We start from the raw sequence: 15673 nt of genomic DNA, 5'->3' as shown, positions 1-15673 counted from the left end.
GCGGGGCGCCGATTGGCGGGGCGGGGCGCGGGGCGGCGGCGGCGCGGGAGCTTCGGAGCCCGGCGCGGCCATGGACGGCTCCGCGGACTGGCCCGCGCTGGCCGGCGTCGAGGACGACTTCCACAGCCGGTTCGAGGACGAGCTCGAGGTGCTGGCCGAGCTCGAAGGTGCGCGGCGGGGCGCGGCGGGGCGGCCGGGGCGCGGCGCGAGCGCGGCGCCGCGGGGTGCTGAGGCGCGTCTCCCGCAGGGGCGCCGGCCCGGCCCGCGCCCGCCCGGCCGCAGCTGAGCCCCGAGGGGGCCGTCGCCGCAGACGACGCTGCCGCCCGGCGCCCTCCAGACGGCGGCCCCGGGAAGCGGCCCTGGCCGCCGGGCGCGCGGCGGGAGAGCCCCCTGCCCCGTGGTACGTCTGCGGGTGGGCCCGGCGGGGCGGGGCGGGCAGCCCGGGACGGGCCTGTTCCTCTCCTGTGTCTCCGTAGCCCCCCAGGTCAAAAGGCCCAGGCTCGAGGTGGCCAAGAGACTGGACTTCCAGGACACTTTGGAGATGGAGGACCTGAGCCCGGACATCACCCCGCCCCCGAGTCCCAGAGCCCCTGCCCAGCCGGGCGGCGACGGGTGCGTGCTTAGGGCAGGGATCTCAGGGGTCTCAGGGGCCTGGGGTTGAGACTGGGTCGGGCTGGACAGCCAAGAGCCGCGGGCGGGGGGGTCCTGAGGCTGCCCGCTTGATCTGCAGGCGCCAGGGTGCCCGCAACCCTGTACTGAGAAGACCCCCAGTCCTGGAGGACTACATCAGTGTGACGTCCACTGCTGGCCACCGGGCCTTCCTGCTGCTGCGGTCAGACCCCGTGGGCATGGGCACTCAGGTAGGAGCTGCTAGCCACCCACAGGAGGGGCTTGGCACCGCCCAGGAAGGGGCCTAGCTGAAGCCCCCTTTTTCCCCCGTCCACTTGTGAGCTGCCCCATCCCAGTGTGCCCCCACCAGCCCGCATTAGCAAGGGGCCTTCTCCCCCTCTGCCCGCTAATGCAGGGGCACCCCACGCCCTCGAGGGGTTTGGAGGTGACTGTCACCTCTCCCCACAGGGACCTCGCCTGGACGTCCCGTGGCGTGGCTCTGGCCAGCTGGGCCTTTTGGGGGTGGCCTTTTCCTCCTTGAAGGAGCAGGTGGACAAAGAGGTATCAGGGGAGGCAGTTGGGGTGGGAGGGCATGTGGGGGAGGGGACCACAGGGCGGGGCAGCAGGGTGTGTCTTCCGGCCATGGCCTCTGCCTGGCCTGACCGACCGCGTGTTCTTTCCATAGCGGCGGCAGATGGTGCTGTCAGAGGCCTCGCAGCTTTCGAACACATTGGGCAGGTGAGGCACGAGCCTGTCCACCCATCCTCATCCTGGTTTTTGGACCAGCCCCGTAGGGCCGGGTGTTGGGGGGGCGCGTTCTTTGAGGCTCAGAGTGAGGTGCCTTCAGCCTTAGGTCAGAGCTGGAGGAGGAAACTCCAAAGGAGGAACCTGCAGATCCCGGGGACACAGAGCAGCACTGTCTGTGGGTAGATGCGTTCGCCCCCCAGCGCTACACAGAACTGCTCAGTGATGATGTGAGGCCCCGCCCCTCCCGGAGGCTCCGCCCGCTCCGAAGGCCCTGCCCCTCTGACTTGTATGAGGGAGGGAGCTCTTGGTCTGCAGGCAGTGGGGTAGGAGGGTGAGAGGACCTGGTCCTGTTAAACGTGGCCCTGGTGTGTCCTTAGGGGCCAGGCCAGGTGATGGAGGCCCTGCCCCACCCCACCCCACCCTACCCGGCCCCAGCCTCCAGGGCCGTTCGGCCTGGGTGGTGCGTCCCACCGCCCCCTTAGTAGCCCCCTATTGCAGTTCACCAACCGCTGCCTCCTCAAGTGGCTGAAGCTGTGGGACCCAGTGGTCTTCGGCCGGGACAGGCCTGTCCGGAAACCCAGGCCCAGTGGGGAGCCTGCCCGGGCTAGCAAGGAGGCCCCAGGTGCCACAGGCAGGTGGAAGAGCCACGAGCAGGCCCTGGAGGAGATGCTGGAGGCTGAGTTGGAGCCAGGCGGTCGGCCACGGCAGAAGGTGCGCCCCAGCGGGTGGTGTGGGGCCCAAGACCTGCCCCCACCCTGCCACTCACAGTCCCCCCCTTCCGCAGGGCTTCTGGGCCAGTCCCTTTCTTGGGGACTGCTGGGCCCTTGCCCCATGTCAGCCTTCTGCTTGGCTGTAGGTGGCACTGCTGTGCGGCCCCCCTGGGCTGGGCAAGACCACCCTGGCACACGTGATCGCTCGGCACGCAGGGTATTCCGTGGTGGAGATGAACGCCAGGTGAGTGTGCAGTCAGCAGGGAACCCGGGAACTTGGGGCCTGGCCAGCATGGGGCACCCCTCACACCCCTGCTGGCCTTATGGCACAGTGACGACCGCAGCCCTGAGGCCTTTCGGACACGCATCGAGGCGGCCACACAGATGGAGTCGGTGCTAGGCAGCGGCGGGAAACCCAACTGCCTGCTTATCGATGAGATTGACGGCGCTCCCACGGTGGGCCTGGGGACGGGTCGTGTGGGGACTCCGCGGTGTGGGATGTGGGTCTCACTGCCTCTACACGACCCACAGGCCGCCATCCTAGTCCTCCTGGGTGTGCTGGACCGCAAGGGCCCACCGGAGGCAGAGCCTGGGGCCACAGTCATGACTGCAGGTGCGGGACGGCGTCGCAGGGCAGAGGGTGGGCTCCTGATGAGGCCCATCATCTGCATTTGCAACGACCAGTGAGTGAGCAGAGGTGTGGGAGGCCGGGGCTGGAGGCAGGGTTGTGGGAAGGCTTCAGCAGTTCCATGTCCTACTTGCAGGTTTGCACCCTCCCTGCGGCCACTGAGGCAGCAGGCTTTCCTGCTCCAGTTCCCACCCACGCTGCCCTCCCGGCTGGTGCAGCGACTCCAGGAGGTTTGTAGGGGCCCCTGCGGGCGGGCTGGGGTACCACTTCTGCCTGGCCCCTTCTACCTGGCCCCAGTGAGTCAACCAAGGGTGTGGGGGTGACCAGTGTTTGCCATTGGTCCTGCTGGCTTGGAGCAGCTGCCGACACCAGTCCCCTGGAACAGGGTGGCAGCCCCTGTGCCCAGGTCTGGGAGAGCTGAGTGGGACTGCCCTCATGCAGATAGCCTTGCGGCAGGGCATGCTGGCCGACCCTGGTGCCCTGGCTGCCCTCTGCGAGAAGACAGACAACGACATTCGTGCCTGCATCAACACGCTACAGGTGGACTGGGTGGGGCAAGGGGTGGGGGGTACAGCGGGAGGGTGGGGCTTGGGAGTGGGGGTCATTGCCATTTAGGGGAGTGAGTAGGATTTGAGGGGGCTAGGGGAGCGGGTGTGGGGAGCTGGATGAGGGATGCAGTAGGGTGTGGGCTGGAGGCCGGCGGCTGGGGTGGCCAGCTTCTTACACCCCACCCTGGTTCCAGTTCCTGCACGGGCGAGGCCAGCGGGCACTAAGCGTGCGGGCAGTGCAGGCCACACAGGTGGGCCTTAAGGACCAGCGCCGGGGGCTCTTCTCTGTGTGGCAGGAGGTCTTCCAGCTGCCAAGGGCACAGAGGTAGGCAGGTATCGCCTGCCCTGCCCCTTCAGAGCTCAGCTCTGCCCCCGGCCCCAGATCACTTGGGACCCACTGCAACCGCAATTCTCCACAGGCGTCCCGTGGGCCAGGACTCGGCCCTGCCCATTCACACGCCGTGTGGGGACCCCCATGAAGCTCAGCCACTAACAACTGTGGCCGAGCAGCGGTTCCACCACGTGCTGCGTTTGGCTGCCAGTGCGGGCGAGCACGATAGGGTCGTCCAGGTACCGCTGTCCCTGGGTGGGCTGGGTGCCAGGAGGTGGTGGTCTTGCCTTTGGGACAGTCCTGAGCTAGGGGCAGGCTTGGAGGGCTGTGAGGAGACCTGTGCCATGGGGCGGGGCCGGGGTCTGTCACCAGGTAAACAGAGGCTGGTGTCCCCGCCTGCCTTCCCGCTGAGCTCCCTTCCCAGGCAGTTAGGGTGTAGGTGAGCAGCTGGGAGTCTCCAAGTCCAGGTCACGTGTGGCTGGGAGTTTTGGAGGAAGGAACTCCTGGCCGCAGGGATGAGGGCCAGGGCATGACTCTGGGCTGCAGGGGTGAGGCTGGAGCAGGAGGATTCCCTGGCCTATGGGCGGGCGTGACTGTAGGGCTTAGGGCTCATCCTTCCAGGATTGCCTTTTTGTTTGGGGCCATGGGGGGTGATGCTTAGCAGTGACTCCTGGCTCCGAAGTCACACTTACGGGTTTCGGGGACCATATCGGTGCTGGGGATGGAAATCGAGTCGGCCACGTGCAGGCCAAGTGCCCTCCCAGTGTAAAACTGCTCCGGTCCCCAGGGTCTTTTTGACAACTTTCTGCGCATGCGGCTCCGGGGCCCTGGCCTGGACACCGTGTGTGCTGCGCTGGACTGGCTGGCCTTCGACGACCTGCTGCAGCGGGCAGCACTGCGTGGCCAAAGCTTCCAGCTGCTGCGCTACCCGCCCTTCCTGCCCGTCGCTTTCCACGTGCTCTTTGCCTCCAGCCATACACCCAGGATCACCTTCCCCAGTAGCCAGCAGGAGGTGCGTGCCCAGCCCCAGGCCCCGCAGTCACCCTTGTCAGGCCACGGCCTCCCACCCACGGCCACCTCACCCTTTGCCCAGGCCCAGAGTCGGACAGCCCGGACGCAGAACCTGATCCAGACGCTGGTATCGGGCATCGTGCCAAGTACCCGCAGCTGGGCCATGCCACAGGCCCTGGTGCTGGACACGCTCTGTCTGCTCTTGGACATCCTGGCGCCCAGACTGCGCCCTGTGAGTGGCGGCTAGGTGTGGGGGTGCTCCCAGCAGGGCTGCCACGGTGCTCAGCCGCCCGCTGTGCCACAGGTAAGCACGCAGCTGTTTAGCACGCGTGAGAAGGAGCAGTTGGCCAGCCTCGTGGGCACCATGCTGGCCTACAGCCTCACCTACCGCCAGGAGCGCACACCCGAGGGGCAGTATGTGTACCGGCTGGAGCCGTGAGTCTGTGTGGGGCACTGGCTGCCCGGATCCGAGAGCCCGCACCTTCCGCCTCAGCCCCCAGGGGCCCCGCTTCCCTGGGTGCCCACACAGCCTGGGGTGCCTCCCGTTCCTGGGTGGGATCAGGGAGAGGGGTGTGGTGACCACGGGCTGCTCTGGGCTCACCATGCCATCCCGTGGGTATAGGAATGTGGAGGAGGTCTGCCGCTTCCCGGAGCTGCCTGTCCGCAAGCCGCTCACCTATCAGGCCAAGCAGCTTATCGCCCACGAGGTCGAGGTGGAGAAGATGCGGCGGGCGGAGGCCCGGGCCAGGGCCAGCCTCCAGGTCAGCCCCTGGCCACGGTCCCCAGAGCAGGCCTGTCTCTGCCCTGGCTCCGCCCCTCAGTCCTAGTGGCTCTCCCTCCTGCAGGTGAGTGGGGGTGTCCCAGGAGCGGAGAGCGTGCTGGACAGTGCGAGGGAGAAAGGGATGCTGTCCCCTGTTGGCCGCAGCCATGAGCCTCATTTGGAACAGCGGCTGGAACGCATCCTGCAGAGAGCAGCCCTGGAGGAGCAGGTGTGGGGGCCTGTGGAGTAAGGGGGCTGGGCTGGCAGGGCCAGGGCTGTCCCCTCCGCCCTGACCCACCCTGTACCCTGTAGCCCGAGAGGGATTTCTTTGGTCGTGTCATCATCAGGAGAACAGCCCCCCTGCGTGCAGGTGTGTATGGGCAGTGGGGGGTGGGGGTGCAAGGACAGAGCAGCCTCTGATCGTGTGTCCCCCACAGAGGACTCGGCCCCTGAGACAGAGGCAGCAGAGCAATGCATGGGCACAGCTGTGGGCCGGAGTGACGTCTGGTTCCGCTTCAAGGAGGGCGTGTCCAACGCCGTGAGACGCAGCCTGTACATCAGGGACCTGTTGTAGCCCAGACACGCAGGTCCAGCCTGCACGCCAGTTACCACGGACACCCGGACACTCGGGGCCCAGGCTGCACCCCAGGGCCATGGCGGACACTCAGGCCCAGGCTGGGAGTCTGGAGCTCCATTTGACCCCAGAATTGCTGTTTTTGTTAGAAAACACACGAGAGCCACTGCCTTTTAGAGTCTTTATAAAGTGTCTGGCAGGAAGGGCCTTCGGCCCGGCTGGGCTTCACAGGATCGAGCACTTGCCCTTCTCCACCCATGGGTTGTTTTTCATCAGGTCGGGGTTCAGGAAGGGGTCCTTAGGGATCCCGTCCTCGATCCACTTGAGGAGCCTGTGGGGGAGGGAGGGTGAGCAGGGGTCCGTGGGCCTGGCCCCACAGGGTGGGCTGGGGACACTCACTCCGGGATGGACTTTGACGACATCTCCCTCTTGAAGGCCAACTGGTACTTGAGGCTCTCCACCTCCTTCTGAAAGCGGGCTTCATCCCACTCCTCCGTGGGGTCTGCTGCCTCCGGGGCCGCCAGCTTGGGGCTGCAGATGGGTTGTGAAGGGAGACGTGAGCACTGGGAGGTCCCTGGGGCCACTGGGTCTAGGGAGGAGCACTGGGGTGCAGGGCCACACTGAGGGCACACTAATGAGGCCTATGTTGGACTTTTCCCCCCCTGGGCCCAATTAAGTACAGAGGAAACTTTCCACCCAGGCTGGCTGGAGTGGGAGGAGGAGGGGGTGCCCAGGCCCATCCTGCAAGCCTGGGAGCATTCTGGAGGGGGGGGTGCTGAGCCCCCTTTACTCTGCTTTGCATGGGCCCAGCTCTGGCAGACCAAGAATTTGGCTGCTATTTGCATCTCTTGCTCCAGGTTGTGCAGGGTCTGGGTGGGCGGCTGCAGCCACCTGCTGCCTGGTGCCTACCCTGTCCCTGCACAGGCGTAGCTGCCGGTGGTCGGTAAGGCCAGACCAGCAGTGTGGCCCGGCTGCCTCTGGGGCCCTGGGGCCCTGAGTAGAGGTGGGGTCTCTGTCCTGCACCGGGTTGCCAGGTGCTGGCGGTGGTGGGGGGACCTGTGTGGCACAGGGACCTTGCTGGGGCAGCTCTGCCCTCTCAGCTGGACAGCAGCTTCCCTCCTGGGGGTGTCCTCCCAGTCCCGCGGCTGTGTCCCCCAGCCCCAGGCTGGTAAGTGCTGGGTACCGAGGCAATTTCCTCAGCAGCGCCTGTGGGTTACCTGGCCCATGGGACTCTGGACCCGGGTGCTCCCACAGCATCTGGTGCAGGAGTTCTGGCCATGGGGCTCTGAGCAATAGGACCTACCTTGGATGTAGACGAGGAGAGCAAAGAGGTGACAGGGACCAAGTGATGCCGAGGGTATAGTGAAGGGCTGGCTGCTGCCTGGCAAGGGAGCGGGCGGAGCCCTGCAGCCGCCCCGCCCGCCCCACTCCGCCCCACCCCGCCCCTCCCGCTGCTGGCCCCAGCTCTGCCCATCCACCCTGGACGCATCTGCTGGCAGCCGCAGCTCCTTCCACAGGGTGAGGGATGCCCAGAGCCCTGGCCTGTGGGCTGCGTGAAACTTAAGCTTGGCCACCCCTGCTTGCCACCTGCCCCCCTCCTGGGGGCCTCAGCCGTGCTGCCTGGCTCTGCCACTGGCACCCCCAGCTGACATGGCTGGTCTTGTTCCGCAGGTGCCGAGGCTGTGGTGACCTAGTTCAGGGGCCATGTCCACCTCAGGCTATTGCCCCTCTCCCTGACTCCCCATAGCACACCCCTTCAGTGCTCAGGCCAGAGGGCTGCTGGGGTGTGCCCAGTGGAGCCTGCCACAGCCCCTCCCGGAGGAAGCTGCACCCCGGGGCCCATCCTCCATGCTGGGTGCAGAATGGGGTCGCCTGCAAGCTGTTGTGCCAGGGCTCAGGAGGCTGAGAAGTGGGTCACATCAGGGAAACAGGATTATTTTAGGCTGGATTTTCAGGGTGGGGGTGCTGAGCACCCTCCAGGGGCAGATGGCAGCTATGTCCGTCATCTCCCCCCCGCCCCCCACGGCCCAGATGCATCACTTGGGCTCCGTGGCGTTGAGTTGGCAGTACAGCAGGTGAGCCACTCATTCACCTTGCTCGCGGCTGACCTGGCTCCAACCCCCAGCACCACATACGGTCCCCTGAGCACTGCCAGGACTGGCAAAGAACCAAAATAAACCCCCAAGGATGGACTTGGTCTGGGCCCAAAGGCCCCATACCTCTGGTGTGCTCAAGGCAGTTCTGACTTGTGAGCAGAGGGGTGGGGGTGTCCCACTTCCATGACCCCATTTCCAAGTTTCAGCTCCTCAGGCTGCCCTGGGCCCTGGGCCTGTGTGGCCCTGAGCAGCCCAGGGACCCATTCTTGGATGGGGGCCCAAGGCTCTTTTTTTCCTCAGGGTTGGGTTCCAGAACCCCAAATCCTCCGGCAGGAGTCCCTGGGGATCACAGTTGTACAGCATTGGTGCCTGCCCCAGGGTGTCTCACTGGGGCCACCCCAGGTCCAAGTGTGTGTGTCCGGGGAATCTGGGTGGGTAACCAAGCTGGGCCAGAAGGCTGACCTGTAGAGTATCTGTTGGGGGAGGGAAGACAACCCCCCTCACACACTAAGGGTGCCCCTCCAGGCAGGGCCAACATAGAGGGTGGGAAAATAAATGAAAAATCTCTTTATTTGAGGGCTCACAAATATCAGCATTTTCACAGATTCTTGAAAGTGACTGAGAACGCGTAGACCTCGTGTGTCTGTGTCTGCACAGGCAGAGTCTGGAGGCTGGGTGCCCCAAATTGGGGCCGGCACACGGTTCACCTGTGTCCCTCCGGGAGTCACATGTTCTCCATGATGGCCAGGCTCTGGCTCAGCTGCAGGTGCTCAGCCACCCCCAGATGTGGTCTCTTGAAGACTTGTGAGAAGGTGGACTTGAGCAGTGGTTGTGGGCAGTGGGCCTGCTCGAGCCCCTGCAGGGGACTGCTCTGCACATGGGCAGGCTCTTACTTTGAGTCGATGCAAGTCCAGTGACTTTGTCCAGGGACACCTGAGGGACCAAGACAGGCATCAACGGCCACTCATATGCACAGTACATGACTGCAAAATGCTCACATGTGCCCACATAAGAATCATGTACACATGCACACCTGTGCACACAATGGCAGTACGCAGTGCCTGTACATGTGGGCACATGACTGCATGCACACGTTTACACTGCACCTCTACGGAACACATTCACATCCTTCCTGAAGTGTGCACAGGTCAAGTGAAGGCCAGGGGTGTGTGTATGGTATATTCAGAGCAGCGGGCCCTGGAGGGGTGTGGATGGTGTGGGAAGAGCAGCAGATCACCCTGAAGAACACAGGCCGCAAGGCACAATGACATGCATGACTTGTGGGGAGGGCCCAGGGCAGCTCTGGTGTGTGGCATCACACACTGTGTGCAGCCCAGGAGCTGCAGCCCCTGCTGAGGGCACTCACAGTCTGGCTGAGGAGATGAGGCCCCACAAGACTGTCCCGGAAGAGGATCCTGGTGAACACAGAGCCAGTGGACAGGTGGGACGCTGGGTGCTGCCGTGCCCCACAGGCATGAGGGACAAGGTGGCAGGATACAGCAGCACAAGCCCTGGGAGCCCTCAGCCTCCCTGTTCCACCAGGACCCTGAGTCCCTGGAGGTGCCACCACCATCTTCTGGGAGACCCTGGGCCTCACCCGTCCAGGAGCGCAGGCACTGCCAGTGTCAGACTCAAGACTCTCACAGTTCAGGCTGCAGTAGATCCAGAGGACAGAGCTAGAAGTGCAGGAGATGAAAAAGATGGAAGATTGAATAAACGGTAACTAATCAGCAATCAGCTTGGTCCTCGTTCTTCCTTCGCCTGTCCTTGGCCAGTGGCGGTCCCGATCCAGTCCACACACAGCGGTTCCAGAGCATCGAACGCGGGCAGTGGGACAGAGCCACCTGGAGAGCCTGCGAGTGCACACGCCCGTCAGCGTGCCTTAGTTTTTTACACACTACTATCTTTGTACTAAGGCAATGCCCCCAATGCAATTGTAATACGGCAGTATTTCATATTATATATAAAATGTATATTGTGTTTGTTAAAAAAAAAAAAGACTCCCACAGTTCAGGCAGCCCTCCGGTGGGGGCAACAATCCCGTGAGCCGCCCACGCGGGGCACACTATTCGAGAGCGCACGGCAGGCCTGTGGACGGACCCTTGTGCCCACGAGCGCGGGGACATGCGCAGCAACGTGACCGCAGGCGCCGTGGGGACAACCTGACAGGCTGCTTCGGGAGCACCTTGCAGGATCCACCCGCATCACAGGCCCAGGCGCCGCTGGTGTAGCCCCCCCACAGAATAACGCTTCCGGTTTTGGTCTGGCAGCTTTATTTCCTTTTACATGGTTTGGTGTGGGGGCCACGTGACAGCACCCAGGGGTCCCTCCTGGAGGGCTTGGGGGACTGCAGGGGGTGCCAGGACTGAACCCTGGGCAGCCACAGGCATCGGGCGCAGATCCCACAGCCGACTCAGGGGGTCCCTCAAGCCCCTCCCCAGGCCTGCGGAAGCCACGGTCGGGGGGCACGACGCCCCGGGACACGGGCGCCTTCGCCGAGGGGCGGCGGGAGCGGCGGCGGGTGGGGGTGAGGCGCCGTGCTGCCCCCTCGCCCCGGCCGTGCCCCACGGCTCCCCCGGCAGCGCGAGCCGTCCCGGGCCCACCTCAGCCCTTCCCGCCGCCGCCTTCCGGCCCGGCCCCGCCGCTCACGGGCTTCCGCTTTGGGCGGTGCTTCCGGGCCGGGCCGGAAGGGGCGGGGCGCTGCCGTGAGGGATCCGGAGGCGGCCGGGCGGTCGCGGCTTCGCTGGTGACTGGCGGGGGCGCGGGCGGCTGAGGGGCGGGAGCTCCGCCCGCCGGCGAGACGCCTCCCGGGGGGCCGCGCCGCGCCCCCAGCGCCGACGGGGTCCCGGCCCGGGCACGGGGCGCCGTGGCGGGAGACAGGCCGCTGGCGAGGGGTCGTCGGGCGTGGGGCCGCTCGCGCCGCTCCTAGCTGACCGCGTGTCCTGCCTCGAGAGTGACCACAAGTCACCTGGGCCACTTCCTCACCTCAGCGGCCGGCCCTGTCACTCGCACCCAGCCCTAGACAGTGGACTTCTGTTCGTTTTGTTTTTCTCTTGTTTTTGGGGGGTGTCACACCAGGCGATGCCCAGGCGTTCCTGTGGCGGCGCTCAGGGACCCTGTGGGGTGCCCGGGCCGGGCAGCCGCCCTCCCCGCTGTCTCCGGTCCGACAGTGGTTTCTGGTTTCCGTTCCTGCAGCAGGAACAACCAGTCCTCCCCAGAAGTGGAACTTCAGTGTTCGCTCTGGAGAACAGCAGACCAGGAGAGAGGCGTCGCGGGGCGCCCGCCTTCCGGCGCGGTCTGTGAGTCAGGCCCGCCGCAGCCCCTTCTCCCTGGAGGGCCAGGCCCCGGGAGTCTACTCAGGTTCTCGTCTGCTTTCCAGATCCAAGGGTGTTTTCATGTTTGTTTGGGGGCCACACCTGACCGTGCTCAGTTACTCCTGGTGGACGATGGGACCATATGGGATGTCGGGGGTCAAACCTGGATGGAGATATGTAAGAGAAGTGCCCTGCCTGCTGTACGATGGCTCTGACCCCTTCAGGTTTCAGGTTTTCCTGAACCCCAGTTCCCATGCAGAGCCTTTCCCCTGCCCCCCACTCACTAACTGGCTCTTAGGCAGCAGGCCGAGGCTGCTGCTTCCTGTGTGTGAGTAAACTCGGCTCTCTTTTTTTTTTTTTTCCTTTTTGGGTCACACCTGGCTCTGCACTCAGGAATTACTCCTGGCGGTGCTCAGGGGACCATATGGGATGCTGGGAATAGAACCGGGTTGGCCGTGTGCAAGGCAAACGCCCTCCCCGCTGTGCTATTGCTCCAGAACCGGGCTCTCCTTGAGGCTGCAGCCCCAGCCAGGGGAATGAATTTCATTTTTCTGTCATCTGGCTGAAATGGGGATCACTCTCTCCAATGGCATTTTCCTGTGAGAAAGGAAGCAGCTTTGCTTGGGCTCACCACTGCCACGTTCCTTCGGCCTTGCTCAGCGGGGAGCCTTGGGCACTGAGTGGCTGAAGCAGCACCCCGCGACCCCTGGGGCCACGCCAGGTCTCCTTCCCATCAGTGATGCTCAAGCAGGTGTGTGGGGATGGCTTCAGCTCTTTGTTACAGGTTGTGAGTACTCTGCTCTGGTTTCTAAGAGACCGTGGGACGGAAGAGGCTGCCATGCTGGGGCAGGAACGTAGCTCTTGTGTCTGTGAGCTTAGAGCACATCTGTTGGAATTACGTGCCCCTGCTTTTGTGGAAATGAATCCAGATCACCTGTTCATCAGAGGCAGCTGGTTGGAGGGGGTGGCGCCTCTGTGAAGTCTGTGTTTGGCTTTGCAGCTGGTTCAAGCTTTAGGGAATTGGACTTACACAGGGGCAGGGCTGGCCTGGTGTGTTGCTCTGGAAGTGCTGACCACTGTCCTTCCATGGCCTTCAGGCCCTCCTGTGCTCTCTGAGGATCAGGATCCAGAAAGAAACAAAGGGCTTAGTTGCTGCTAAGGCCTGTTGCACCCCGAGCAGAGGCTCCCAGACACGTCTGACCTGCTACCCCTTTTTCAAAATAAAGTCACTAATATCCCCTAGAAATCTATCTTCTCTATGTGAACAACCAGAAAGTACTCACCAATGGTACCTGAGTCTCCTGCTGCCCCTTCCCTAGACAGGCCCAACCCTGGACCATGTGGTGGTCCATGTTGTGCTGTTGTATAAATGTCCACTTTATCAACACTCGCTTTACTTCATTTGGGGCCACACTCAGCGAAGCTCAGGACCATGCCGTGGTCTGGCTCAGACCACATGTGAGGCCTGTACTCCAGCTTCTGGAATCAAGTTCCCAGCCTCTAAACAGTTTTTTGTTTGTTTGTTTCTAAGTGGTCTGTGAAATATTAACCATATATTGTTGTCTCCTGCCCCGCACCTGTCTTCACTGGGGCCTCTCGGAGTAGGTGGGTTGTTTCCCTCTCCGCCCCAAGCAGAGCCCCGGCAGCCGAAGACTTCCGGAACCCAGCCACAGCCTGTTCGGATCGGGACTGGGCTCTTCCGCCCAGATCTCCCATTTTCCAGTAGCTAGGTAGTCACACCCAGACACTGCTCCCGGCACCATGTAATCCCACCAACGGCCAAGATCCAGAGACTATAAAACCAAGCTCCTGGAAGCAACATCTTATAGCCTAATTCTCTCTCTTGGAAAACCTGGCAAGCTACCGAGAGTTTCCTGCCCGCATGGGACAGCCTGGCAAGCTCTCCGTGGCGTATTCATATGCCAAAACCAGTAACAATGATGGGTCTCATTCCTCTGACCCTGAAAGAGCCTCCAATGTGGCACCGTTGGGAAAGACAAGTAAAGAGAGGCTTCTAAACTCTCAGGACTAGGACAAATGGAGACGTTACTAAGACCACTCAAGAAAATCAACGATCGGGCTGGAGAGATAGCACAGCGGGTAGGGCGTTTGCCTTGCACGCGGCCGACCCGGGTTCAAATCCCAGCATCCCATATGGTCCCCTGAGCACAGCCAGGGGTAATTCCTGAGTGCAGAGCCAGGAGTAATCCCTGTGCATCGCCAGGTGTGACCCAAAAAGCCAAAAAAAAAAAAAAGAAAAAAGAAAATCAACGATCAGTGGGATGATGATGATGATGATGATGATGATGATGATGATGATGATGATGATGATGATATTGTTGTTTAGTTTCTGGGCCACACCAGGTGATTTACTCAGGGTTTACTCCTGCCTCTGAACTCAGGGATAATTCCTGGTGGGGCTCAAGGGACCACATGGGGTGCTGGGAATTGAGCCGTGGGGGCCATGTGCAAGGCCAGCATATCACTGCTGTATTCTGTCTGGCTCTGTGGCCCTTATTTCTATTTTCACAGGCCCACAGGTGTGAAAAGGCTGAGAAGCAGCGTAGGATGGTGATGTCCTTTGACCAAAGGCCAGCATCAGCCTCCTGCTGCCTGCGAGGCCTGTCCAGGGGCCTGTGCACAGTGGAACAGGTGGAGAAACTGGACAAGAGGCCACCCAGAGCAGGCAAGTCACAGGAGAGGTGAGGGCTGGGAGGTGGTTTTATTCTGGGGAGATGGCAACATCTGACCTCCGGGCAATAGAGGTGAGCAGAGAAGAGCCGCCTCAGCCCAGGTGAAAAGGGCAACTTTGCAGGGCTGAGCAGAGGCGTTGCCTTCTGGGGGCGGAGGGGGGCGGGGTGAGGGTCCTGTGCTGATGAATCCCAGAGGCTGCAGCAAGCCAGGCGGCCACAAGTCGGCGCAGCTGTTCAACATCTCCCCGGGGATGCCAGGAGAACTCAGATTCTTTTCACTAAGCGCCTTGCCCCGGGGAACATGATGGATGAGATCTTACTGTTGGAAAAATGCCAGCTAAAATTAGCCCTGCACCCCCCAGCCCCCCACCCCACTCATCCCGCAGACTCCTGGGATGGCCCAGTGCCTGCCTTGGCTCACGTGCTCAACTCCTGCCCAACCTTCTCCTGGGTAAGGAGGCGCGTGACCCTGTAGGCACGTGTCCTCATCTCTGACTCCCGGGCCTCGCTTTGCTCCAGAGGAGAAATTCCTGGGTTCTTGGTCTGTCTCTCTCCTTTGCACTATCCTGGAGAAGCCCTGGGAGCCGGCCTGGGGAGGGCTGGTGGCCGCTGTGCTTGCCTCCATCAAGGCAAGGAGGTGTGGAGACCCTAGGAGAGCCACTGCCTGCTAGCTGCACCTGCTCCCTCTGCCACCCCGGGTCTTGGGGCACCCATGTGCCCTGTCAGACTCTGATGGGCAGAGAGAGTGAATCTTAAATGCAGAATCTTCAGGGCTAAGTAACCACCGCAGGGGGCCCGCAGGGGGCAGGAGGGGCCCTGTCATAGTCTTTGGGACTCCATCATGTGAGCATGGGTCCCTGTGTGTGTGGGGGGAGGGAACAGAACTTCCAGGACCCACGTGTTCGAGATTCTGCTTGTTGTCTCGGTGCCCAGTTCAGAGAGGGGGTTCATTTCCTGGGGCAAAGTGGGGCCATCCTGCCCTGCAGCCTTTGCCTCACCTGCTCAGCCTCTTCCACTTTTCCAGGGGATCGGTTCAGGACCACCTGAACTACAGGGACCTTTCAGCCCCTGATCCCAGACAAGGCCTATATCAGAGGGGCCCAGGCAGGGCTGTCACAGTCGTGGTACAAGGGCTCCTCTGCTTCTCACCATGTTCTCAGGGCCTGTGGGTGCGGCAGGCTGAGGAGGCCCCAGGCCCAGCAGGGGACCCAGGGCTGGGTGGGCACCTGTGGAAGAATGACCTTCCCTGTCCCTGTGCCCCATGCACCCCATGGGCTATGTCCCAGGGTAGCACACCCTTGTCCACCCAGCACTCACTGCCTGCAAAAGCAGCACTAACTCAGCAGCTGCAGAGCAGGAAGTTCCTGCTGCTTTATTTGATTTCCTTCCAGCCAGTCTGTGGAGCCAGGAGACTTTCAAGATTTGTTTTTGATTTTTATCTCAAAAGGGATGTGGAAAAGCCGTAAGTTGGGCTCCAGAGAAAATAGAGAAAGGGGGAGCTCATGTGGCAGTGCTGTGGGGGCCTTAGGGCTCAGACAGTGGCTCCCGGGGCCACACCCCAACTCCTGAGAGCCCCCCCTCACTCCTCCCACTCCACTGTCCAACACGGGGAGCTAGGTCAGGGCTGTAGGAGTGTGGGGGACATGGGCCCT

The 15673-nt window shown here is 62.6% G+C and overlaps 2 protein-coding genes across 2 annotated transcripts; one reads left to right on the top strand and one right to left on the bottom strand.

Annotated features, from left to right (window-relative positions):
- The first annotated feature begins 45 nt into the window (after positions 1–45).
- CHTF18 (chromosome transmission fidelity factor 18) lies at positions 46–6083 on the top strand. The gene is made up of 22 exons (XM_055135848.1): positions 46–167; positions 248–400; positions 477–612; positions 731–860; positions 1078–1170; positions 1295–1347; positions 1457–1583; positions 1855–2067; positions 2213–2310; positions 2399–2522; positions 2598–2749; positions 2831–2924; positions 3136–3234; positions 3437–3567; positions 3662–3812; positions 4361–4585; positions 4667–4816; positions 4889–5019; positions 5207–5345; positions 5430–5573; positions 5657–5714; positions 5782–6083. The coding sequence occupies exons 1-22, from the start codon at positions 71–73 to the stop codon at positions 5916–5918; spliced, it is 2835 nt and encodes a 944-aa protein (XP_054991823.1). The 5' UTR covers positions 46–70; the 3' UTR covers positions 5919–6083.
- GNG13 (G protein subunit gamma 13) lies at positions 6000–7768 on the bottom strand. The gene is made up of 4 exons (XM_055136820.1): positions 7750–7768; positions 7222–7477; positions 6318–6449; positions 6000–6249 (listed from the first exon to the last, which is right to left on the bottom strand). The coding sequence occupies exons 1-4, from the start codon at positions 7766–7768 to the stop codon at positions 6144–6146; spliced, it is 513 nt and encodes a 170-aa protein (XP_054992795.1). The 3' UTR covers positions 6000–6143.
- Positions 7769–15673: the final 7905 nt, after the last annotated feature.

Source organism: Sorex araneus, chromosome 4 (assembly GCF_027595985.1).
Source record: "Sorex araneus isolate mSorAra2 chromosome 4, mSorAra2.pri, whole genome shotgun sequence".
Taxonomy (NCBI): Eukaryota; Metazoa; Chordata; class Mammalia; order Eulipotyphla; family Soricidae; genus Sorex; species Sorex araneus.
The sequence above is the reverse complement of the archived record's forward strand: the minus strand, read 5'-3'. Positions and strand labels throughout refer to the sequence as shown.